The sequence below is a fragment of the Hemibagrus wyckioides genome, linkage group LG18 (genome assembly GCF_019097595.1).
Source record: "Hemibagrus wyckioides isolate EC202008001 linkage group LG18, SWU_Hwy_1.0, whole genome shotgun sequence".
NCBI lineage: Eukaryota > Metazoa > Chordata > Actinopteri > Siluriformes > Bagridae > Hemibagrus > Hemibagrus wyckioides.
Window position 1 is genome coordinate 17,515,984 of NC_080727.1, and position 27,410 is coordinate 17,543,393.

Here is a 27,410-nt window from a genome sequence, read left to right on the forward strand (position 1 = left end):
GTTAGATTTCTGCTTTGTAAGAATGTCCTTTGTTAAAAGTGCTGTATAAATAAATAATAAAATGGTCCAGAACATGTGTATTAAAGAATTACCATTAGGTTCAGGAATGTGTATTATCAAAATCTCATCTTATCAAAATTTTCCAAGTTTCTTTCCATGCAACATTTCCATGTATGGAATAAGATGTATTTAGTCTCTGATCTAAACTCCACTGTGGCTCGTCAGGGGTTCCTAAAGGTTCTCCAATTTCCTCCTGACTCGATTGGCCTCTAGACATGTCGGTACAGTAAGTGTGTGACTGTCTCCAGGACATATTCCCAGTGTTCCTGGAATAATCTCTGGATCCACTATGATTCTAACAAGGAAAACCTACAGGAGGAAATATCCAACAGAGTGCACAGGAAGTTCAATATTTCCACTGACGCTAATAAATATTAAACAAACTGTGTTTATGTAACTGCTGGAGGTTGACTCGTACGGACATTTTATTCCGACTTCCTCCTTTTTCTGCTGACGCATGCTTTCGGAGTATGATATATTCAAATTCGTTTGCTGACAGCTCGACATCTCTGCATATGCTAAATTCATCACGCTTACGCTCTAATCCTAATAGAGTCCAGTCTCTGTGCTGTGCCCAGGTATTACCAACTTCCTTTCGATCTTCTGCATTTAGATTAAAGACCAGCTTTAATGAATATTTTAATGGAAGTGCCATTTAATCTCGTCCTACTTTTACCGGACTTTGATGAGCCAGTTATTAAAATTAGCAGATATGTCTTTTTTTTTTAGAGAGGAAAAGAATAAAAATTTGGTTTTTGGGGGGGTCTGTTTTGGATCAGAGGTAAATAACCTGTCAGTTTATTAGGCATGATGTTTATAGTGTCATACAAAGTAGAGTAGAAGAAAAATAAGTGAGAGGATAAATAAATAAATAAATAAATAAATAAACAAATAAATAAATCTAATCACTAAATAGATAAATGAACAGAATTTCTCATATTTTGCACATCAAAATGAAATCAGCTGCATGTCCTGTTTCTCATTTTTTTTGTGTCTTAATTGTCAGATGTTAATAGCTCCATGTTACTGACACCCAAAAACCAAAGATCTCGGAATTCCTCATCAGGATGGTGATCCCAACCCTGAGTTCAGCAAGTGATATCACATCGAAATGGCCGCCTGCAGCATAAACAAAGTTATACTGCATACATGAGTGTCTGTGTTCACGTGTTATTCCTGTTCTCGTGTTAAATCTTCACTGTTTTGAGGAAAATCTACCGTACATCAGTCATCACCCTTAGCCATTAGTCATTCCTAGTAAAAGACAAAGAGGTGGCCATTTTTTCCCCAATGTTTTGCAGATCAAATGCCAGGAGGTTGAAAATGAATTCCCAGTTTTGAAATATGAAGAACAGAATGTTTCATTGTTCAAAGGCTGATTGTAGTTGAACTCATTTCCATCATCAGAAATGACAAAAAATAAAAATAGATAATGGAAAATGAATGTGGTGTTTTGGATGATAAAAAAATATATTTTTTTAATATTATTTATATATTTTAATATTACTTTTTTTTAAAAATAATTTAGGACTGGAAATACAAATTTTTTGCCTTAAAATGTAGGATGTACATTTTCACAGATTTTAAGAGGTTAAACCTATAAATGGCTTGACACCACTTTTTTTTCTGAGACCGAATTAAAGAAACCTTAAGCATCAGATGATCCTTGAAAGATGAATGCAGCTTTAATAAAAAATAAAAAAAAAAAGTTTAACTTTTTGGCTTGCATAAACAATAATTATTTAGAAAGTATAAATAATGTCATCAGTCATGTCTCTTTCTATGTAAACGTTTCCAGTTCCAGGATCAGATTTGATTAATAAGTTTTGTTTAATGTGATTTTGCTGCTTTTATGCTCGGATCGGATCAGTGGCCTCTCTGGTTAAATGCGGCTATGCTCATGATGAATATGAAGAAGAGAAGCCTTTTAAGTGTTTGAAAACAGCAGTGTCAGGTACTCCGGTTCTCACTGCTGTAGAAATAAAAACGGAACGATCGTGGCGTGTGATATACGATGAGAGAAATGACAAACAATCAGCTTCTTATCTTTTAATACTCAGCCTCCCGGGTGCGCTCGCATGAGGCCTGTCGCTCTGCAGCTCTGCAGCTCGTCTTATCAGGGAAAGCCATGAGGGATTGACGGAGCCGACCGGAGTTGTGCATCGTTCCTGCAGCAACACACGTCGGGCTCGCACTCGGAAAAAGCAATCCTGTTACAGCCATCTTTCAGGAAAAAAAGAAGAGTTGTTTGTCTTGGAGCTAGAGCTGCTCTTTTGTCTTCCTTTGGTGAATAATTAGTGTCGCTCTTTATGGACGAGTGGGTCAAGGAGACACATAAAGACACTTCATCCCTGCTATTTTTCATACAATTTGCCTGCGCTTAAAGGAAACATTTAACCAGAAATAAACTGGGAAGGAGAGATGGAAATATTTGCCTTTACTTACTAGTGAGTGTCATATTTCTCATTTAATTGTGTTTCTGTATAGTGTTAGAATCCTCAGAACACACCCAGAGGTCAGAGATGAAGTACTGTACTGTACTGTGTGTCCAGTCCTGCTTCATCCATACTAAACTTATAACAAAGTGGTGCCGTGACCCAAACCAGACCCCTACACCTTACTGCCATTATTTACAAACCTATTGAAGCTTCTGTCTCTATTTAAGTGTATAATGTGTGTGTATGTGTGTGTGTGTATGTATTTCCTGAAGCTTTTATATTCCACTAGGATCCTCTTTAAAGTGTAAATATACATTACTTTCAAAACCCCAAGCTTGTCATTTTTTATTAAACATATTTGCACATAAGGGTTAACTGTCGCCTTGATCGCGAGTCCAGCCTCGGCTTTGATCTGGATTTTTCCCCCTGGCTTTCCCCACTCGCTTTTCCTGCCTTTCATAACGTATCATCTGTTTTTTCTTCCTCATGCCTCATGTATAAACAAAGGCCTGACCCGATGGAACTGGGTTCCTTACAGACCAACGCTGCTATGCTTCACGCTCTGCATTCACGTTCGTCCACAGAGACTCGGAACACGCTGGAAATCTGCTAATTGAAGCCGTGACAGACGAGAGTGTGCGTCAGACAAATTAACACTGTTTACGACTAAACCCTGCAGAAGGAAGGCTTCGTTCGAAGAACCACATATTAGTGAGAGTCAGAGAAGTTCTTTTAAAACTCAAGTCAGACAGTTCAGTGTTGATTTTTATTTGCAATGCACCGAGCTTCAGTTACCTGAAAATTGTGTACAATTGCCATTCAGACCTCAGACATACTGTAACTATGGGTTTTAACGCCACTCAGACTGTTAGAGAGGAGTTTGGTGGTCAAGATGAAGTTTGCCAAAGACGGACGTGTCTCAGTTACGCATGAGTCTGACCTTTTCTTTCCATTTATTCCACAGTATCAGCTCAGGGAAGGTGTTGCTATTAAACATTAAGTCCAGCACCAGTGTTTGACAGTTTGCTGTAACAATAATATGTCTTGGTCAAATGTATGTTTTAAGCTGTAAATATCCTCAAAAGTCTATTATAAAAATCCAACCTTTTGTTTATAAATTGTTTTCATAATTAGCCTTAGATTATGCGGAGATTATTTTTGAACTGTTACTATAGCAACTTGGTTTCCAGTAAGAGTGCATGAACAATCCTGCATTAACACCTGAATACTTAATGCTTACTTAATGAGATCTAACCTTAACTGTAACGCTAGTCCTATTATTTCATGCGCAAATACAACCACATTAATTACATGTAAGTGCATGTTTGTTCATTAATGTGGTAATTAACATGTAGGAGTACACTATGAATGTACTGGTGCTGCACTCCAGGTTTCCTGGGGTTCAGTATTCGGCCAAAATATTGGTTCTCTCCAGACCCCTTGGAGAGCGATCAGGCTTGTCTATTAAAATAATTCTAGAATTGAAATAATGCATCAGGTGAAATGAGTGCCATGACTTTTGGAGTTTTATTTTTTATGTAGATGTTTCGAAACGCTGTGTTTATGAACTACATAGAAAAAATAAAAGATGTATCAAATGTGTGAAATCATTCAAACTGAAATGATGAAACTCTTCAGTATGAGGGAGGAGTTTCGCTGTTAGCAAACTATATTTATTGGAAGAGTAAGAAGAAGAAGAAGAAGAAGAAGAAAGAAGCCATGATTCTATAAAAGAACCAAAGAACTTGGATTCAAAGATCCACATTGGGTTTATTTTCAATGAAGCCTTCAAAATGATTCTATATAAGGAACCATTTAGGTTCTTTACAGAACCATTCCTTTCAGGAGGAATGGTTTCAGTAGGATTGGAAGAGAAATCCATTCAAGGAAATAAATAACAAGAAATATTCTTAATTCATATTCTTTCTTCTGGAACAGGTTTAATTTAGAATTCTACATGTTGATTAAAACGTTTAAGTAAGTATTAAGTATTCAGGTGTTTTCAGGATTATTCATGTACTCTTAGTGTAAAGTGTTTTATTGTCAGTAAATTCCTGCAGTGTTGGTTGTAAAAGTATTCTCATATAAATGGTAAAAAAAAAAAAAAAGAAGACTGTTGTTTACATGTTGTGTCAAAGATACTTGGGGTTGTATAGCTGTGGTTCTGTATTCTTGTCAGAGATTTGTTGAGGCAGCGGATACAAGTGCAGACTTTTGTTGTGGGAGAACAAACAAACTGTGACTAGCAAAACATATACAGACTGTGAGCAAAGCTATGGAAGGCAAAGCGACAAAGAAGATACAACATCCACAAAAGCATGAAGACAAAAAAAAAAGATTCACCACCAAGAATCAAAGAATAGGCACAAATCAAGGCAAGGGTGCGAGAAACAGGCGTGGGTGCGAGTGATTAGGACACCTGACATGCAGGGGCTGATTATAATTCAGAAAAATAGGCATTTTAGAGCTACCAAGACAAAAGATCACAAAGAAACTCTTGGGAATTAAACAGCAGATTAAAATTGAGCTTGCTCATATTTTGTTGTGTCAGTGCTGATCATTGAATGTCTTTATCAATGTCTTTGGTTAATATGAAACTCATATGAAAGTAGACAATCAGGACTTTGTAGTGTTTCATAAGTATTTCTGTTTTTAGCCTCCTAGGAGCAACGTATTCATAGAAAAGTTCCAGGAAAACAAAAACGGTTATTTTTTTTCCCACACAAATGTTTTTTATCTTCAAAGTAAATGATATCAAACCCATTTCTGTGCTCTGAGATGCTCTAAGTGCTTATTCATCTCAGAAACAGCTCAAATTTGATCTTCAACCACTAACATTCTGCGTAAGGAAAAATAATCGGCCAGAAAATCATTCGTTTGTTTATACTGATTTCCATTCGGCTGGTGTACTGGTAAAAGCAGTTAGAATTCCTGTCATACACACCTAAATTATGCACTGATTACATATATAGACTACTGTACATTATGTATTATGTTTACATGTAAAAATAATCATTAAAAACAAAAACGTATTATCATTTTCATCAATCTTGACTGTCCATTAGGACTGTCAGGGAGAATGTCAGGCTTCAGAATGATTACAGCTGATGTTAGGTTTCATCTGGTCTGCTTTCAAGCACATGAATACATGATTTAAAAGAAGAACAGAAATGCAAATACGCTTCTGTAGCTGGGCATCATGCCATTGGAACAAACTGTGATCCGTGTTATACTTCTTTCCCAATCAGGAGCCGCTGCTTTGGAAAGCATCACATGTTGTGGGAGATGCCAAGAAACACTGCAGAGAGCTCCAGCATTCGCCCTCATTTCCCACGTTTAGATATTCAATCGGATTATCGCGTTGCATTTAAAACAGTAGCATCTGGATTTCATGCAATTTGCATTGGATTCAGGTATCAGTGCTAAGGAAGCACTTCTCCTTCTCCACCCTGGGAAAGAAACTTTTCTTTTTTTTCTTGTATCAAACACTTGCATGGATTTTATTCGTCTAAATTGATGACAATTTTAGTAACTTTTTCTTTTAGTTTGAGTTTGTTAGCTTAATTGTGTTTAGTAAAGTTTGTTGCAAGTGAGTAACCCGGTTGAACAGATTTTGCAGACAATAAAATACTGTAAATAATTTCGACAACAATTTTTTTTTTTTAAATCAAAATAGATTAAAAATAACATCTCAGCATAAATTCTTAAATACTGGCCAAAAAATCGAGTTCCTTTCTTTTATTTATTTATTTATTTATTTATTTATTTATTTATTTATTTATTTATTTATTTATTTATTATGTTAAAAATAATTTCTTTCCTGTTTTCAAACCTTTTTTTTATTGCAAAACAATCATTAGTTTAGTCATTTAATATCCTTAGCTTTAAAGTCAACACAAAAACAAAGAAATATTAAAAAAACAACACTTCCACAGTTTCTCGAGTTTAAAGTTCCTTAGTCTTATATGCAAATTGAAATCAAAGGCCATGCCCCCAAACAATTTAATGAAGCAACACTGACTTAATTATTTATCATTGAAATAATGTATTAATGCTTATATTAATGCTTATTATTATTTAGTCGGACCTCAAAACATTTCAGTTGAACCGAGCTGGAAAATTGATGGGTTTTTTTTTTTTTTTCAGTTCTCCTCCTCTTTCATTTTCAGCTTCATTCATCTGCCATCCAGCAGTCGCTGGGAATTGAATAAGAATCCTATTTTTTGACTGTTTGTATGCTTTTTAATACTCTCAGACCTGGTCTACTTGAGGAAATGAAGTTGCATCGTCCTTTAATCAAATGCACAATGGGCTTCTGGCTGCCAAAAGCACAATCAGCTCCTCTGCAGGGGTCGCTTTCAGGGCAGCACAGATGTCGCTCGGGGACCTGATGGTTATCATTTTCTCATCACACTATGAGGACAATTTCTTACAACACTGAACATCTGGGAAACTCGTATACTGGGCTGTAGGAGGACATGCTTCCCTTTGAGCCTCCGTAACCTACTGAGCTAGCGGAGAAATGATTGTGCAAGTGAAAGTATACTCATGTGTACCTTGCTAATTTGGTACTCAGATATTAAAAAGTGTATGATTTTACTGATTAAATTAATATAACATTATGCTGTTTTGCCACAAAACATCATTTACTCGCTGTGTGCTGCTCTTGTGCATGATTAATGCTACATGTGTACGCTACACTTACATCACACAGTGGGGCTCAGTCCTGAATGCAGGGATCTGGGCAACATTTTTATATTAAATCCTCACACTAAATGGATACACATAAACTGACATGTAAAAAGACTTCTAGCAAATCCCTGATGTATGCTTATAGAGGAAAGCTTTAGAGAAAAAGTGAGGTATGAGAAAGTTTCTAGAGGAAAACTAAGGCATGAGCAAGCTTCTAGAGAAAAAATTGTAGCACATGAACATTTCTAGAAGATAAAGTGAGGCATGAGAAAGGTTCTGGAGATTAAGTGAGGCACGAAAAAGCTTCTTGAGGAAAACAATGAGGCATGAGAAAGCTTCATCAGAACATCTGAGGCATAAGAAAGCTTTTAGAAGAAATCTGATGCATGAGAAAGCTTCTTGAGAAAAAAATGAGGCATGAGAAAGCTTCTAGAGGAAAACTGAGGCATAAAAAAACTTCTAGAGGAAATCTGAGGCATGAGAAAGCTTCTAGAAGAAATATGATGCATGAGAAAGCGTCTTGAGGAAACCTGAGGTATGAGAAAGCTTCTAGGGGAAATTTGAGGCATGAAAAAGCTTCTTAAGGAAAACTGAGGAATGAGAAAGCTACTAGAAGAAATCTGAGGCATGAGAAAGCTTCTTGAGGAAAGCTGAGGTATGAGAAAGCTTCTAGAAGAAAAATAATTCATGAGAAAGATTCTTGAGAAAAAATAAGGCATGATAATGCTTCTAGAGGAAATCTGAGGCATGAGAAAGCTTCTAGAAGAAATCTCATGCATGAGAAAGCTTCTTGAGGAAACTGATGAATGAGAAAGTTTCTAGAAGAAATCCAAGGCATGAGAATGCTTCTTGAGAAAAAATAAGGCATGATAATGCTTCTAGAGGAAAACTGAGGCATGAGAAATCTTCTAGAAGAAATCTGATGCATGAGAAAGCTACATGAGGAAAACAGAGGTATGAGAAAGTTTCTAGAGGAAATCTCAGGAATGAGAAAGCTTCTAGAAGAAATCTGAGGCATGAAAAGGCTTCTTGAGACAAAAATGAGGAATGAGAAAGCTACAAGCAGAAATCTGAGGCATAAGAAAGCTTCTAGAAGAAATCTGAGGCATGGGAAAGCTCCTTGAAAAAAAATATGAGGCATGAGAAAGCTTCTAGAGGAAAAATAATGCATGAGAAAGCTTCTAGAGTAAATCTGAGGTATGAGAAAGCTTCTAGAGGAAATCTGAGGCATAAGAAATCTTCTAGAGGAAAGCTGAGGCATGAGAAAGCTTCTAGAGGAAAAATAATGCATGAGAAAGCTTCTAGAGGAAAAATAATGCATGAGAAAGCTTCTAGAGTAAATCTGAGGCAAACAAAAGCTTCTAGAGTAAATCTGAGGTATGAGAAAGCTTCTTGAGGAAAAATAAGGCACAAGAAAGCTTATAGAGGAAATCTGAGGCATAAGAAATCTTCTAGAGGAAAGCTGAGGCATGAGAAAGCTTCTTAAGGAAAACTAAGGCATGAGAAAGCTTCTAGAAGAAATCTGATTCATGAGAAAGCATCTTGAAAAAACCTGAGGTATGAGAAAGCTTATAGAAAAAATCTAAGGCATGAGAATGCTTCTACAAGAAAAATAAGGCATGAGAAAGCTTTTCAAGAAAAAATAAGGGAATGATAATGTTTCTAGAGGAAATATGAGGCATGTGAAAGCTTCTAGAAGAAATTTGAGGCATGAAAAAGCTTCTTGAGGAAAAATAAGGCACAAGAAAGGTTTTAGAGGAAATCGGAGGCATAAGAAAGCTTCTAAAAGATAGCTGATGCATGAGAAAGCTTCTAGAAGGAATCTGAGGCATGAGAAAGCTTCTAGAAGAAAACTGAGGCATGAGAAAGCTTTCTGAGAAAAAATGAGGAATGATAATGCTTCTAGAGGAAAACTGAGGCATGAGAAATCTTCTAGGAGAAATCTGATGCATGAGAAAGCTTCTACAGGAAATCTGAGGCATGAGAAAGCTTCTAGGGAAAAATCTGAGGCATGAGAAAGCATCTTGAAAAAACCTGAGGTATGAGAAAGCTTCTAGAAGAACTCTAAGGCATGAGAATCCATCTAGAAGAAAAATAAGGCATGAGAAAGCTTTTCAAGAAAAAATGAGGAATGATAATGCTTCTAGAAGAAATTAGAGGCATGAAAAAGCTTCTTGAGGAAAAATAAGGCACAAGAAAGCTTCTAGAGGAAATCTGAGGCACAAGAAAGCTTCTAGAGGAAAGCTGAGGCACGAGAAAGCTTCTAGAAGAAATCTGAGGCACGAGAAAGCTTCTTGAACAAAACTAAGGCATGAGAAAGCTTTCCGAGAAAAAATGAGGAATGATAATGCTTCTAGAAGAAATCTGATGCATGAGAAGCTTCTAGAGGAAATCTAAGGCATGAGAAGTTTCTAGAGGACAGATAAGGCATGAGAAAGCTTCTAGGGAAAAATCTGATGCATGAGAAATGTTCTAGGGGTAATTTGAAGCATTTAAAAGTGTGGAAAACTGAGACATGAGAAAGCTTCTAGTAAACCTGAGGCACTAAATCACTTCAGCAGAACATCCCTCCATATTTGCAACTAAGGCACTGCATATAGTCCCCTGTTATTTTCATACAAACAGTTAATTGTCATAACTAAGCAGATGGCACGGCCTGCCAGTTCTTCCCTGCAGGAATAGCGTCTATTTTTTGCCACAGCTGGTCCACCGATATAGTAAATATCCTTTACAGTGGCAACTTTCTTTCTCACAAACAAACACAGCAGCAATGCATGGGGGGGGAAGCATCTGCCGTTATCTTGCCTTGCCATTGCCTTTCAGCCCTCTCACAATTAATTACATTTGTCAGGGAGGGTAAATCTGCTGCATTTCCCTTTCACTCTGTGGGCCTGACCTTTCCGGAATGTTGTGAGCGCTACGTTCGATAGGCGTCTGTGTCCACATCGTAAAAATTATGCAAACAGCGAATCATAAGTTGCTTGGCCAATTTGGGTGATATAAAGCAGGCCTGCATACGAAACGAACCACTCTGTTCGCAGCAGTAAGTCTTCCTGCTTTCTCTGTTCCCTCTCCGTCATCTCTCTCACCTACTGAAGCCCAGAAAACAAAAACAAATCTCTGAGAAACAAATCATCCTAATCCTTCTGTTTGTGCTGTTGCCTTAAGCCAAGTGCACAATTTCCAAATCTCTATATCGCTGAACACGCTACGCGAGCACTCACAGAGGACGCCGACACACTAAACGCTCTTCAATCACAGAAAAAATCCACAAATCCTGCTGTTTTCTCATGGAAACAAACGAGTGTCGTCTATCAGGTGACTTGACTCTTTTTTTTTTTTTGACTGTTACTATGTAGAAACAAGAAGAAAAAGAAATGAAAAAGAAGAAAATGTGGGTAAAGATGTAGATCTCGGGGGGAGGCGTGGACAGTGAGGCAGTGAGGACCGTCTGTTCTGCACAGAGAACATTTTAGCTGTGGTCATACGGCACACCACCAGAAATCATGTCATGGTTGTTGTTTTTTTATAGGGTTTGTTTGTTTGTTTGGGTCCTAATATATTTTTCATGTTATTATTGCTCTTACATTTCACCCTCACTCTCTCATTACAATAGTGTGATGATAAACTGGATTCAGGGATCCGCTGTGTGTGACAAGACTTGAATTTGATTTCCTCTTATACACTCTTTGGCTGCTACACATAAGCTGCCTCTTATTGGTTGTTTCTCATTAACTGCTTCTCATTGGTTGTTTCTCTTTGACAGTTTCTCATTGGCCCTTTCTTATTGGCTGCTTCTCATTGACCACTTTTCATTGTTTGTTTCTAATTAGCTGCTGCTCATTGGTTGTTTCACTTTGACAGTTTCTCACTGGTTCTTTCTTATTGGCTGCTTCTCATTGGCCACTTATTATTGTTTGTTTCTCATTGGCTATTTCCCATTGGCTGTTTCTCATTGGCTACTTGTCTTTAGCTATTTCTCATTAGCTGTTTCTCATTGGCCTTTTCTCACTGGCTGCTTTTCATTGGCCACTTATTATTTGTTACTCCTCGGCTGCTTCTCAGTGGTTGTGTTATTATTGTTATGAGTTGCAATGAGGTTAATGCCACATGTTTTGTTGCCAAGAAAATCAAACCTGCTTAAAAATATTGAGATACTTGGAAAGTTGTGTCACACTCGCAGCAGTAACTGAGGAAGCATGTGGAGATTATACACTGAACCCCAAAAGTACCCACTGACTGGGAAATCAGGGCTAAGCTCAAGTAGCATGCACTTGTTTTTAAGCGAGTATTTCTCTTGATATGCAAAGAACACCTTGTGGTATAATCCTAACTCTAACCCTTTGCTCCCCCATGTCCTCCTCAACTTCCTGTCAGGTCTCCTGATCCTCCCGTCTCTCTGGTACCACAGAATTACTGATGAAGAGGAGGAACAACTCCATCACAATAAAAAGTGAACTATTCTAAAGTTCCATGCAAGCTTGAATGGAGATGAAGTTCAGCAAGGAGGAGTGCTGGGACTTGAGCAGTACACTTAATTGAATTAATAAAGCACACTAGTGCATTCAAGCTGCCAAAAAACTGAAGCTCTTCCTCGTGTAGGGTGCGTCGCCGTCCATAATCGAGGAGTAATACAGCACCTCCAACTGTAGCAATCCATCCCAGACAATATGGTGTTCAGCCTCTCCATCTGCTGATAAATCGGCAAAGCTAAAAACGGTTAACTAACCAAAAGCTCCATCTTGTCTTTCTCCTGCACTTTTCCAATCTCTAAAAATAATACAGTCTAGTGAGGCATTCACTTTAGATCACCTTAGACTTTCAAACTAAATTTGGTGTTTGTTGATTGTTAGTATTTCTTTCTTTCTTTCTTTCTTTCTTTCTTTCTTTCTTTCTTTCTTTCTTTCTTTCTTTCTTCTTAAAATGCTATGTTTCATGCTAAATCCCTAAATTACTTCCAAATAACCTATTTTAAATGGAACCTAAGGTAGTCAATTGAACCAATTAAAAAAAAGTCTATATAGTGCACTGTGCAGCCTTCCACAAGATTAGCAGAGCTTTAATGTTTGCTGTAGAATGGTAAAGTCAATGATGGATTAACTGGAGGGACGATTGGGCCATTGCCCACAAGCCTCTACATCCAAAGGGGACTTGAGCTGTAGCTTTTTTTTTTTTCCTTCATGTTTAAAAATTAATCATCGATTCTTCTCAAGCGTATGTGTGAATTTATGATTCTTGAATCAATGGGAATAATTTAAGTGATGTACAATTCATTAGTTTAAAAAAACACACACACACACACACACATCTCTTATTGCCTTTCATCTTCATGCAGATGTTAAGTGAAGAATACAGCAGAGCCGATAAAAGAGAACAAAAAGATATGAGAGGAATGAAAGATAGCATCAGCTTGATTGATGAATTAATGATATTGGACTCTTTTAAAACCAGTAGACATTAATAGAGAACCGAACACTGAAGCTACATAACGTTACTGAAACTGTGGATGATGAGAATGTGATTACTGACACTATATATATATATATATATATATATATATATATATATATATATATATATATATATATATATGGCTAGTTATGGTGTTAGCTAACGAGGGCTAGTCAAAAATAGTTCCTGACTGTTTTCCTTTCCCTCTGATCTTCTACTGATTAAATTTCTCGCACTAAACCTCAGTGTTCACTTCATCTTCTACACTTGCAGTATTTATAATATATAACCTCCACTGTATATTTTTTGTCAGGTTTTTTTTAGATGCAGAGTTTTGAGGCAGTTTCAAGAAACAAACCAGGACAGCAAAACAAGGCATTAACATGAACAAGACATAAATCAGGCACACAGACGATGACAAAAGCTAGACACCGTGCGCTGTACAAGACGTGACTTAAATACTGGTGGAGTTGTTGTTATCGGTGTTGTGATTGTGTGGTGCGCAGTGGCTGATGGGAGATGCACCAATTCTACATAATCATGATCATTTTCAACATTTCTGGCAGGACAGTTGACAGTGCTGTATCATGTTAATGTATATTTGGTGGGTAGTTAGGTTTAAGAGCATTTAAATGTTCAAGAGTATTGGGTTTATCCAATGAATATCACTGGAACTGTCTAGATAGATTGATTTTGTGTGATATTTGATTTGTTCCTGGAAGTCACATTCAAAAAAAAAAACATGATTCGATTAAAAGTGCACAAGGAGAAATGAGGACAAATTTCTCCATCCATCTACTCCACAAGTTTTGAGAAATTTTGGATATGATAGCAGAGATTTTAAACACACCTCTTAATTTTTGCCTTCATAGTTCTACACTTTACTGACATATAGTATTGTATGATAAAATGTAAAATGTCCCAAATTATAAATCAGGTTTTTTCTTTACAACGTCTGGTTTGCAAAATTGTGACCATATGACGGTGATTTGGTGGTGTATGCTCAAAATGTTTGGCAATACCTGCCTTACGAATGGTTCAAGAAATTCAATAAAAAACCTCCCAATGGGTGTGACCTTTTTTACGCTGACTCCGCCGCCAGACACTGCATGAGAACTGACTGAATGTTTTAAAGAGAATGAGTTAATCATCAGTCAGAAGATCTCAACCCAATTGAACACCTATGGAAGATTTTAGATGACTTTTTGGAAGAACATTGACAAGCTCTCCAGTTAATCCTCGAGAGACTTGTTTCATTTATGCCAAGGCAAACTGAAGCTGTTCCGGCAGAATTAGAATCCAGTAAGTAACTGAGGTAATGTGGACTAGAGTCTCGTGGATTGATGTTCGGTGCAGTACACAAAGCTTCTCGAGTAACAGTACAAATCTGTAATTACAACTTCCATTAATAAGCTGAACCCAAGAGCAAAAAAGAAAAAGGTTTCTATCTTCTCTGGGTATATCTTTCTGATCGTCAGCACTGACACAAAACAAGCTCCTGCCAAAGCCTCAACAAGCGCCCGCTGTGCCAAGGAAACAAGTCTCACCAGGACAGACAAAATTTGAGTGGTTGCGCCTGCAGGCTTTTCCAAGCTAGAGCAAATTCAATTTCCTAGTTGGACAAGGAGGTTGTGCTTCATTACTGCTCTTTGATGGAGAAACGCTGAGCATCCGGGGCAATATATAGGCCCCTGGAGCGCGCAGATGCTGATCTCAAAGCACTACAGGGCTAAACAGACATTCAGAATTCTCTCACCACATTAGCATGCAGGCTAACCGAGAGCACTGATATTGAGCCACATCATCTCATAGTGTCCAGATCTATTAGATGTGTAGCTTTACAGTCTGTGTGTGGGGGATGGGCAACTTGGGGGATGGGCAAATTGGGGGATATGCAGATTAGGAGATGGGGGATGGGAAAATAGGAAAATGGGCAGATGGGGGGTAGGCATTTATGGGATGGGTAAATAAGGGGATGGGCAAATGGGGGGATTGGTAAATGTGGGGATGGGCAAATTGGGGGATGGGCATATAGGGGACGGGAGCAGGGCAAATGCTGCTTATCTGTTTTGATTTAAATTGATGACACTAGAAAAACTTTATTTTTAAAAGTTTATTGTTAATTGCTGTGTATATTACATATATTTGTCCTGAAGGGTTTTAATTTTTTGTTCATATTTTCAGTTTTATGTAAATGCTGTATAAGCTACTAAAACATGAAAATCCCAGTTGTATCATTTACAATACCCGGATAAAATAGATGATTTATTAATAATAAGATCTGTGTTTGATTTGTTCTTTAATATGTAATCAGCTGACTGACAAGTGTGAAAAATAAATGAGGAAAAATTAAGTAAGAAAGTCAGTAAACATTATTTTTGCTAGTTGTTGGAGGCTGAAATCAACATGTAACTCAAAACAAAAACAAAACGAATTATAAACTTAATAATACGTTAAAAATAAAACACAGGAAAGACATTTCTGCCATGTAGATGTCACTACAATTGCGATCTTGGTTGCGTCCCTGATTATGTTGTGCATTCCAGCATAGTTTATCAAATGCGCTAAAGAAAATGTGGCATCATTCTGCGAGGTGCTTGTGCCCTTTTTTATTCATCCACCACATCTTCCTATCATTTCATCTCACAAGGACACATGGGACTCTATGGCTGGTCGGTTAAACTGAACGTTTCTTTAGAAAGTAATTATGACCTTCATAATCTTCATAATGCATCTATTTAGGCTCAAATAGAAGCGAAGAGATAGAAGTGGTTGCTGGATATTTCTGTACTGCTTTGAGGTCATGCTTTCAGGTTTCTTTCATAACTGATAAAGATGTTCTAAACATTTTGGGTAACAGCATCTTCTGGCTGTTTTCAGCCGCTAGTCACCAGCGACATGAACTTTCTAAACATCTAGATTAGATAAAGTTGATTCTACTGCACCACACTTCGTAGAGAAAAGTCTTTTCTTTTCTCTGTTTGAAAGAAGTTGTATTTGATGATCTGTGAAAAGTAATACAATATATCACGCATTACTATAAGAAAGGTTTTCCTGTTTAAAGATCATCTACTGATAAAAAGTTGAAGTTAGTGGAGGACAGTGTGTTCCAGATACAAGATGTTTGCTCTGCATTTATCCAAAAGCCCCGAACGTTTTATTTTTTATTTTTATCGTTCTATTATTCTATTTATCCCAGAACCACTGATCAATATCCCTGTGCTGGATACTTGACATAAAATTGATGAGTCATCTTGAGTGAATGCCTATAGCTACAGCATGAGCACATAAAACATCCAGTGCTACTTTAAACTGTTTAAAAGTTTTTGTTTGTTTTGTTTTTTTTTTACATAAACTTTGACAAGGTGATCCGACAGAGAGTACGGCAAAGAGTCGGAACGTCTGACAACTCCTCTTTCTGCTAACACCGAGTTGCTGAAGTTTGTGGTGTGTCTGGTCTTTCTACTTTTTAAATTAGCGTAATTGCTGAAGTCTGAAATCGAATCTTGAGGGGGGGGGGGGGGGGAACGTTGATACTCCCGAGTACAACATGGTGTCCATCCTAACCTGCCAATGTGAGCCCATGGAGAAAGCATCATCAGCGTACATGCTTCCAAATATAGCTTTTTTGCACATATCTGGGGAAATTGAATCAGTGAAAACCTTTTTTTTCTCTCTCTCTCTCTCTCTCTACTCCCAGCAGCCTGCTTTACCATGGTGTATGATGAAGTGAGTGGCACTTTGCTATTGCGGAGTTTCGAATGGTTGTCATCATATTTCACTACACCTTCCCGAAGTTGGAGTACACACTCTTCCAGCGATTCAGCTGCATGCTGGACTGTGACACAGGAGAGCGAATTTACCGTCTGTCCCAGTTGTTCCTGTCCTGTCTCAGTTCTGCTAAAAATCATGTTTCTTGCTACTGCCATAACAGTGAGGTTTTATATTTATATATATATTTCGAGGCATTTCCAACTCTGTCAAATTATCCACGTTTCTACCGATGTGCCATGATGTGGTTTTTTTACTTGTTGGAAACTGAAGGTAACTGTGAATTAATTATATACTGATATAACATGACTGGCTTTATTCTTGTAGTAAATACAATAATGACACATTTATTACACCCATTACATTGAGCATAACATTTACACATTAAAGAAGCACTTTGTTTGTTGTTATTTTTGTTTGAATTGCCCTCTACTGCCTGCAAGGAGAATTGCAGTTCGTCTTCGGGTTGCCTTTGAATGAGAAGCCAGACAGCTGGGGGCGGAGCTAACCTAAGATCTAAGCAGAAGCTAGACAAAAAAACACCATAAATAACCAAAGATATCAAATCTCCTCATTCTGAAATCTGATTGGTCAAAGGTGTTGATTAATTTTTCTGTTATTCAAGCCGTCTGTTTATCATAATTGTCACGTATCATGTAATAACAATTCATTCACAGAAAATGTATAATCGTGAAGTTTTCAGCTGGAAGGAGTCTCCAGTGTCAGCACTTTGGTTCCTCATGTTTCTCTATAACATGACAATCTGAATTTTTTAATGATTATTCATTTAAGATTGAAATAATAGAGATGCAAGTGAGGAGTGAGTATTTACAGCTGCTATACGGTAGAGGACAATTGAAATATATATATAAATGTACATAGAAATAAATATATAAATGTTTAGAACGTTCAAGGTTTCATTACTTTCAGCTCGTTTCTAATTATTTATTGGTATAAGAGGAATAAACAATTCATTAGTTGGTGTTATATAAGAAAATCACCCACTTCAGGTTTAAAGCAATAACCATCATTTTGGGCCACATCACACCAGAGTGTCTCTGATTATTTTCCTTTGTTGCTGTTGTATTTCATTCCGGCATTTCTTAGTACAAACACAGAAACATCACAAACGTCACATTTTATTTGATTTATAAATGACAAGCCTGAGCATTTACTGTTCTCGATGCAACAATACAACATATTAGAGGAGTGCTTTGGGACAAAAACCCTCCTGTGACAGCGCAGGATGTTTTATGTTTATGAGAGCAGGAGCAGGCAGACACAAATGAAGACGGTATTCAATAACGTGGAATTCAGTAAGCAATAATAAATCTTAATGTAATGAGGGTATATATGATGTCATTCGGGGCCAGGACGGGAATTTTCATTTAAAGCACATTGTGTATGGGTTGATCTAATTAGTGTGTTTGGTTTACCACACCAGGAGACACACGGTACTCAATACGACACAAACCACTCAATATCTCACCAAATACACAACAAATATCACAAACCAAACGCTACATCCAACTAAAATGATCATCGCAGCAGTGAATTAAAAATGTATTGAGAAAAAATCATGTTTATCAAGCCTTTAAGTGAAGCCTTGAGCACTGTGGATGGGGGCGGGGTCACCCTAGAACAGACCACGTCCATGACAATAGAAATAAGCAATATTCAACTCTCTATCTGTTGCAAGGTTTTAGTATGTTGACATCCTTTTCGAACTCACCACGTTTATATAGAGCAGTTGTATAAGTTAGTCTTCACGTGATTGGCTGATTGGATAATCGCAGGAGTCTACAGGTATTCCTTTTATTCCTATTATCCTCTTATAGGCATAAGAGATTAAATATTGCAATGAATATCAATTGATCTGTTTCTTGTTTGGATTGAAAAGAAAGATAAAAGCCCTTAATAGTGTTTCTAATGATTTCTTGTTTACATTTTGAGTAATTGGACCGACCGAGTTCATTATAAAATATCGATGGAAATAAATGCAGGAGCAGACAGGAGAAGTAAAGTGAAGGTCTGGGAAAGAATAGCTTGTAAATGACAAAGACAAAATTTTTATTCAATATTTGACACCATTTGTCTTCTGTTCCTTGCTTCTAGCATTTCTCGATATTATATTTTCTGCAATAAATGATATCTGAAAATATCTTGAATACCTGAAAAAGTATCAAATATTTATCAGTTTGATGAAAAGGAAGATTATTAAGCCTACTCCGAGACATCTAGACATTCCAAGCATTTCAAGCAGCAAATTGGTCCTCTTGCGCGATTAACCACAGAGTACTGAAGCACTTTAGCACGCCGTGATTCCCTGAGCCATCCTCTCTGCCAATAAAGTGTCTGAAAGTTTGGCTTCCAAACCCCACTTTAGCAGTGCACCTTTGGAGAATATTTACAGACCTCACCCGCCAGCCTTCGCCCCCCGCACACCATCCTGACACTTTCTGCTCTGTCACCCTGATTTAAGCTCAGTGTGTAGCACTGCCACCTCAATACTCCATGGTTTGAGGGTCAATCCTGAGCTGAGTCTGTGCAGCATTTCACATCCGTGTTCTCTCTCTCTGTTTCCTTCACTTTCTTCCACTTTCTCTAAAATAGGCAGATTAGCTGCAATAAATTGCCCCGAGATGTGAAAGTGAATAAGTGTGTGAATGTGTCAGGGTTGAATCTTGCGATGGACCGGCATTCCATCTGGGATAAATTCTTCTGCCTTGGGCGCAGTGTTCCCGGGATTGGCTCCGGATCCACCGTGACCCTGATTAAGCCGTTCCTGAGATGAATGAACGAAGAAGCTGCCAGTACTGTATGTGTGTGTGAGAGAGAGTGTGAGTGTGCATGTGTGGGTTTTGAGGTTGCGCTTAAACCCTGAAGTCCTCGTGACATGCTCGGAGTGCTCTTCCACCTCAGAGTTACTCGTGACATAAATTTCCATAATGGCTTGTGATGGAATCAAGGAGGTGGTGCTACGATGAGAGCGGACAGCACAAGTTAACAGTTCCTTTACTGATATAAATGGAGCTGCCAGAATCTGGGAAACCAAGATGCAGGTGTAATAGTTTATCCTGGAAAGCCTTGCCTCCAAGCAAATGTGGAAGAGAAATATCTATGGCTCTTATTTTACAAACAGTTGATGGTTTAACACAAAATCATGGCAGATTCCTTTAAAAGCCTAATAATTTGATTAGCTTCAGGCTGTAAAGAAGTCAATCTGTAATGGTAATGGTGCTTTCCATAGTGTTGCTTCACGTTACCACATTTGACTAGCATCACAGATGCATTTGTTTTTAATTTGACATGGCGAGAATAAACGCATACATCCGTGTCCGTTTGTCTTTGAACGTTCTGCTTTTGTTGTCAACGTGGCATCAGAGAGAATAAATAAACATCAAAATCTGTAAAAATTCTCCTAGTCTCTGGTCTGATGAGCTGCCTTCAGCTAACTCATTTACATAAAACCAATAAAATGGCATTGGATAAACCCCAACAAAGGATCTGCTATAGAACCCAAGGTGGTTAGAGATTAGAAAACTGAGTGTTGAACTGCAGACAGTTTTTTATACATTTATCAGCTATGTCAGAATTTTTTTGCTTAATATGTTGTTTGGTCCACTGAAATACCTTTCTGGTGGTGATGATCCCTGATAGAGGGTGTCAGCTTGTAACAGCCAAATTATGTACCACCACTTTAAAGCATGCTGTGTGCATAAAATTGGACAAAGCAGGATAAAAATGTTTCCAGACTGTGTTAAAGTTGTCTAAGAACCTCAGTAGAGCTGTAGATTTTAAGTCCAGTCTCAAACTGCATTGAGTTTCTGCATTGAACTACATTTCTTTTGGGTCTTAGGGCATTAGCCTTGCTAAATATACTCTTGAGTGAGCGATTATCTAGACGTGGTGAGTGATAGAGTCTTGAAGTGGTTTTAACCCCCTTAAGATTCAGTCATGATTTGACTTTTAAGACTCAATCTTGACTTGGCCTCGACCCCCTTAACATTCGGTTTTGACTTGGCTTTGACCCCCTTAAGACTCGATCTTGACTTGGCTTTGACCCCCTTAATACCTGGTCTTGACTTGGCCTTGAACCCCTTAACACGTAGTCTTGACTTGGCTTTGACCCCTTTAAGACTCAGTCTTGACTTGGACTCAATCACCTTAGCACTCCGTCTTGACCTTCTTAAGATTTGATCTTGATTTGTCCTTAACCCCCTTAAGACTTGGTCTTGAACCCCCCCCTTAAAACTTGATCTTGAATAGTCCTAGTCTTAAGTCCTGATTTTAACCACTTTAAAGCTATGTCTTAACTTGGCCTTGACCCCTCTTACTTTCAATTCTTTGACTAGATCTTGGAGGGTCCTGGTCATGGACTTAATGGTGCTCGACTATAGCCCTAGTCATTAGTAGCCACGTGACCTGTTTGTATGATCGGTGTAGCATTATTGTATATTACACAGATGCTGCTAAACAGAGTGTTTGACTGCTTGCTATCATGACCACAGGATGTCATCAAGGCCGATGATGGTCGAGAAGCTTGCCTTACAATCTTGCTAGAAGCAGATTCTACCAATCTAGTGTTGACTTCAACCCTCTGAGCTCATAATTGTCTAAAATTTATAAAACTGATATAATATGTATATACTGTATAGGAGAAAGAAATGATCAACATTAGGGAATAGAATATGAATAAGTAGCACACCCTGCCAAATTTCTGTGTCGAGATACCGAGATGATAAACTGCCGCATTATGTTGATTCCAAGGCCGAGTGTAAGTATTCCATCATGGTCAGAATGAAAGGAAAGAAACATATTCAGCCTCCTGCTTCTGCACAAATACTCATGATGTCTGTTCCTGCTCATTGCTGATATTTCATAAACTCCTGACATGTGAGCACATTAAATATTTCATCCCTTCCATGGCCTTGAGATGCAACCCTCTGCCCAAAGTGCCAGTGGGTAATTTTAAGTGACATAAATCGAAAAAAATCCCCTCCAGCTGCTCATCTGCATCTGTCTATTGCGTAGCCTGGATCTCCACAGATCCCCTGTGCACCTGCTACCCTTCATGCAGTATTTCAACATACACATAGTAATGAAACATAAATACGACACCACCTCAAGCATTTAAGTCACATTGTACCTTTGGATATGTCCTCAAAATAAGGGTACCGTCCAGATACCGTGTTATAAAACCCTTTCCCTTATATGCAGCCGCGTTTCATGTAGTGGATTTTGTACAAGAATAAAAAAGAAATCCTGGTTTCTGCATCGTATCCAGTAACATAGTCGGAAAAGAGAGAAACTGAATAAATGAATAAACCATACTAGAGTAGCACTAGACATGACTGGATGCAATATCTTTATATATTGTATTAGATATTTATTATAACCCATGTCCTAAATATTAAACATGAAAATCCCTCAATTAAGGACCGACCCAGAGCGCAGAACCAGTAGCTTCAAAAGATCAGTAACAGCGCCAAGGGTGGGAAAGAAAGATGCAAGTCAAATCAGCTCAGTGTTAACACAGGGAACAAATCAACCACTGTGAGCCAAATGAAAGCAGCGTTCTGCCTGGCCACGGCTTCTAATTAAAGAGCTGCGAACGCAGAACCCCCGCAGCGGGAGCACCCATTATTATATTTTCCTCACGCCGAACGATCCGCAGAGTTCAGTATGAAACGGTTACTCACTATGGTGAAGTTCATGACCTTGAGGATCCAGATGGTGAGGGCGAGATTGACCAGGATAAGGATCATGAGGAGGAGGACGAAGAAGTAAAGGCAACGTTTCCGCCAGCCATAGATGCCCACTTTGTACACGTGAGGTTTCTCGGTGCTCTGGACATTGTTCCTATGAGTGAACTGTTCTTGGGTCATCTGCAAAGGAGAGAACAGAAAAAAATGAGTAACATCACAGGATTATGTCTCAGGTGGCTCGAGACACCTCGGATGTCCAAACTCAGAAAAACCTATGCTCTGACAGGGAAAAGTGCAAGGGAATGGGACATCAACACGCCTGACATCACAGCAGTACAGCGACACGTGTTTCACTTTCTATCATCTACTTGAAAGAACTTGAGTTGTGAAAATGGTTGATTTTACGAATGTGCTAAGACTTTATAAGGATTATTTTTTTATGTTGGTGTTTAAAGGCCATTTATTCAAAATACAAGAAAAAAAAACCAAACAAGATTTCGAAAGGACATTGTAATATATTTTATGAAAAAGCCATATCATATCAAGAAACCAATTTAGAATAAAATCTTACTATTTAAAGGAAAAGGTCACATTATATTTATAGTGGAAGCAATCTGCATATTTTGAATAATATATCAAGAAGGAAAAGATATTCTGAGAACAAAGTTCCAACATTAAAAAAAGTAAAGTAATTTCAAGAATTTGAAATTCATAATATTCGGACCAAAAAAAAAAATAGGCATAGTATAATTAGAAAAAAAGAACGAAACAACATTTGTGTTGAAAATTGAGCGACAATTTGAAGTGAATTTGGGCTTTCCTGAGTGGAAGCTTTGAAAAACGTTTAGATCGGAACTGGATGTGATTGGATACGTGATCAGTATCAGTGAGTTTTGATCAGTAATCAAACTGGCTGACTGCTTCATCCCTGTTCATTCTGTCTGTCTGCACCAACACTGCCGTCACTAACACTGCAGTCATCTTGTGAATAGATAAATAAATAAATACATAAGCAAACCAGAAGACTGTGTATACATCAAGTTCCATAATAAAACCCTGATAACTTGCTGTCAGTGGCTCTTAGCGGCCACGGCGTCGGCGGTGGAGCCAATCGTGTTTGACAAGCGTCTATTCAGAGCTTAACTGAAACAAATGACACCAGACAGCTGCATGAAAGACCAAAGCAAACAGAATGAACACAGAACATTTCTTAATATTATTATTTCCCTTCTGCTGGACATCAACATCACATGTCAGAGTGTGTGACCAGTCCAGCACACGTGTCACATTAAGACTTTTCCAATAAATATATTCACACAGTCGGCTAACTGCGCTGAGGGTGTGAGTCAAGAAAAAAGAAATGGAAAAAGGCAGCAGGAGTCAGAGAGTTAAATCAGAGTCAGAGGATGTGTTGATCAGCTGCTGCTGAGGTTTAAACTGCTGAAATAATTCACACTGCTGAACCTCTACTACTATTACTGTCCACTCATTTCTAATCTAATTTATGATTCTCAGTTGATGATCTCAGTGAAAGAAAGAAACAAAGAAACAAAGAAATGAACTGGTCATTCACTGCTTGAAATGTTTGTCTATCTATCTATCAGTGTATATATATATATATATATGTATATATATATGTATATGTATATATATACATATATATATATATATTTGTATAATCTATCAGCGTGTGTATATATATATATATATATATATATATATATATTGCAGTTTGCTGCATATGTCATCAAGAACGTCTTTTTTGAGAAAAGTAATTAGTACCTATTGCCGTTGCATCATAATGATGGTATAGAGGTGGATTAATTCAGGAAGGACACCAATGAAGGCCTAGGTGTGAAATGCACGGCCCATCTGTCTGACAGTCAGAGCATTTTTATTCCTGAAGCTGAACTCGAATGTTTTAAATGATTATTTTTTAAACCCTCGACTCGCCTCCACCTTCATCCACAGTAAATAAAATAAAAGAGTAACACACCATAACCTCCTCCAGCTCTGAGAGAAGAGATTATCTGATGCTACACTCAGACCACTTCCTTACATTTATCCTAGAAAAGATTCTCTTCAGCTGTTCAGAGTTTAAACACCTTGATGATATCAGTTCATCCTTGATCTCTCTCCGGATGCAGAAATGCTTTCTTTCTCTCTTTCTTTCTTTCTTTCTTTCTTTCTTTCTTTCTTTATTCCTTTCTTGTTCTGTCTTTCTTTCTTTCTTTCTTTCTTTCTTTCTTGTGAAGCGGGTACAGAGTGCAGGCTGCAGTTTGTTGGTTTTAAAGGCAGAGTGCAGGGTGGTTTGGATGCGAAGCACCAGGTTGTAAACCACTTTCTCAGTGAGCAAGTCATCGCTGCCTCTGAAATCGGACTCACTCACTGCCTTATCATTTACTTTCAGTCTCACGCCGTCTTTTAGCGTTTAATTACACACACTGCTAATGTTCTAATGCCGGCTGCTTTCCTTTCATTCCTAATTGTCCTAAAAAAAGACAACAAGTCTCAAAACAAAAGAAAAATGTCGAGGCTCGGGTTTAGGTTTTTGTTCACCTGGCAGTAAGTGACAAAGCGAGAACGTGTTAATCATCCGGAAGTGTTACAGCCCCACAAAAACATCCCGAGCAATCTGAAAAGAAAAAAGAAAACAGCAGCGTGTGGAAGAGCGGCGACGGAAAAGGAAAGGACAATGGAGAGAGAGAAAATAATGAACATGAAGCCTGCTGAAAGAAAGACATTCCTGAGTCAAAGCCACTGTGTCAGGAAAAATAAATAAAAAAATGGATGCTAGCACGAAGAGCTGCGTGATGGATGAGAGTTAAGAGATGGTGAGAGTTATGCTAACAGCTAGTTTCTCACGCTTATGTCACGTCTCTCTGCCTTTCTTTCTTTCTTTTAGTTTTTTTGTAAAAGTAGCTAATGATCTGAATTAAAATACACAACTGAATAAATAACTTATTTCATTGTCCTCTGCACTGTAGTCCTGCTACACGAACATTTCCTAATCAGAGACGTTCCAGAACTTTCATTTATTTATAATATTTCTTATTTATATCATGATTTTTTTGTAATTCGCTCTGAGTGAACGTAGCTCAGCTCTTCACTCAGTGTCCGGAAACTATCATCATCCTCTCTCTCTCTCATTCTCACTCTCTCCCTCCTTCTCTGACTCTCCCTTTTTCTATCTGTCTTACTTTTATACTCTCTTACTCTCTGCCTCCCTTTCATTCTCACTCTCTCTCTCCCTCTCTCCATCTGTCTTACTTTCATTCTCTCTTTCTCTCTGCCTCCCTTTCATTCTCTCTCTCTCTCTCTCTACCAGCTACTATCTTACAGCTACTCAGTTTTTACTCCCTGCTCCCCTAACACACCTCTGGTCTCTGGTATTGTTTCCTCAGAGAGGTTTGTCGAAAAGCCTGATACTTTATCGATGACTGAAAAGAAAAAAATACCTCGATGAAATCCCGTCATATGAAGCACCTGCTCGCAGCGTGGCTTGTTTCTGCAGTGCCAGAGCTGCGGCGGTGTGTTGGCAGTTCACCAGCCTCACGCTGTCACAAAACACGGCGTCCTGCCACTTATTTTCCATCACCTCTGAGCGCAGAGCCAGAAAGACGTAGTTCAGCTGATGGAGGATGGGAAAAAAAATCCATATTGTACCAAAATTCGCCTGGAGAGCGATCGCTGTTAAATGTGCAGTTTATCCAAGATTCACAACTGCATGGGCAGTCCTGACCTTTGGCCCTTATCTCAGGCTTTGAGGATGTGAGGTATTTCGGCTTAGCGCTGTAATAACTGTATCGCTAAAGAAAGACTCTTTAGATAAGTGTGCGATAAGAAAGAGCGACAGCTTTATTTACTGTCAGATGCGGAGAGAAAAAAAAAACCCTGACCCCGTGCTCCCGATCCTCCAGAGTAACCACATGTTTCAACAAGCACATCATCATCTTTGGGGGATGAAATAAATAAATATAAAAACTATCTATAAAAACATCCCTGCGGTAAACCGGAATCATCGGCGGATCATCCGCAGAGGCGTTAAGTCTTCATTCACACCTGCATACATTTGAAATTCCAGTCAAATACTTAATTAGTGCTTTTGAGTTTTGAGTGACTAACGATAAATACATGCCGCTAGTTGACAGATTGAAAGCGATGTACTGTTGATTGTTTATGGAATAAAAAGAACGTACATAAATCAAGACTACAAGTGTGTAAAAAATCTTTAAAAAAATATACTGAGCATAATCCTGGTTTTTTTTGTGATGGTTTGATTCCAAATCCCACGATCACGACACATACTGCCATGTGCTATGACACACACCAAATATACCTTTAATCACTGCAAGTCTACAAGTACGGCTCAAAACAAGCGACAGTCGACTGTCAGAATCACGTCACAAGCGGGTCAGGGGCATTTAAAGACGAGCGACAGATAAACCTAAAGCTCACCTGGTAAGATGTGAGTCAGCTCACAGGTAAGTGATGTGTGTTCTTCCCTATTTGAGAATAATCCATAATTAAGCAGATTCCTTTATAGGACTTCATCATCCCTGTATTTTAGTCAGATTTAAGAAAGGCTAACGATGATAGCCAGGAATCCTGTCAAAACGTGTAGGTGTGTCTGTTAGGTGCAAAAAGCCTGCTCACTTTAGACAGAGTGCACTCAGAATGGTGGAGTCGGGATGGTGAAATCGGACAGCGTGACTCTATTTGACTGATATGAAGAGAAGTTTTCGCCTTTCTAAGTGGTATGTCACATGCTCACTGCTCCATTTACCTCTATAGATTTTTTTTTATTATTATATTATATTATTTTTTTCATTTTCATTTCATTGTCTGTACCGCTTATCCGATCTATACTCAGGTCACAGGGAGCCTGTGCCTATCTCAGGCATCAACCCATCGCAGGGCACACACACTCATTCACTCACGCAATCTACAGGCAATTTAGAAACTCCAATCAGCCTAGAAGCACAGTCTTTGGACTGTGGGAGGAAACCGGAGCACTCGGAGGAAACCCACCAAGCACGGGGAGAACATACAAACTCCACTCACACAGTGAGCGGGAGTGAGAGCGAGACTCGAACCCGCCAGGACCTGTGAGGCAAACGTACTAACCACTAAGCCACTGTGCCGCCCTATATTATATTATATTATATTATATTATATTATATTATATTATATTATATTATATTATATTATATTATATTATATTATATTATATTATATTATATTATATTATATTATATTATATTATATTATCCTAGTGGTCAAACACAGG

The 27,410-nt window shown here is 38.2% G+C and overlaps 1 protein-coding gene across 4 annotated transcripts in view; it reads right to left on the reverse strand.

Moving 5' to 3' along the window:
• The window catches only part of sgcd (sarcoglycan, delta (dystrophin-associated glycoprotein)), a 173,430-nt gene that overhangs the window by 61,136 nt on the left and 84,884 nt on the right, over positions 1-27,410 (reverse strand). For all 4 annotated transcript variants that reach the window (XM_058415613.1, XM_058415614.1, XM_058415611.1 and 1 more), the window contains exon 2: positions 22,115-22,300. In XM_058415613.1, coding sequence (XP_058271596.1) covers positions 22,115-22,300 — 186 coding nt within the window. The remainder of the gene's footprint in view (positions 1-22,114; positions 22,301-27,410) is intronic.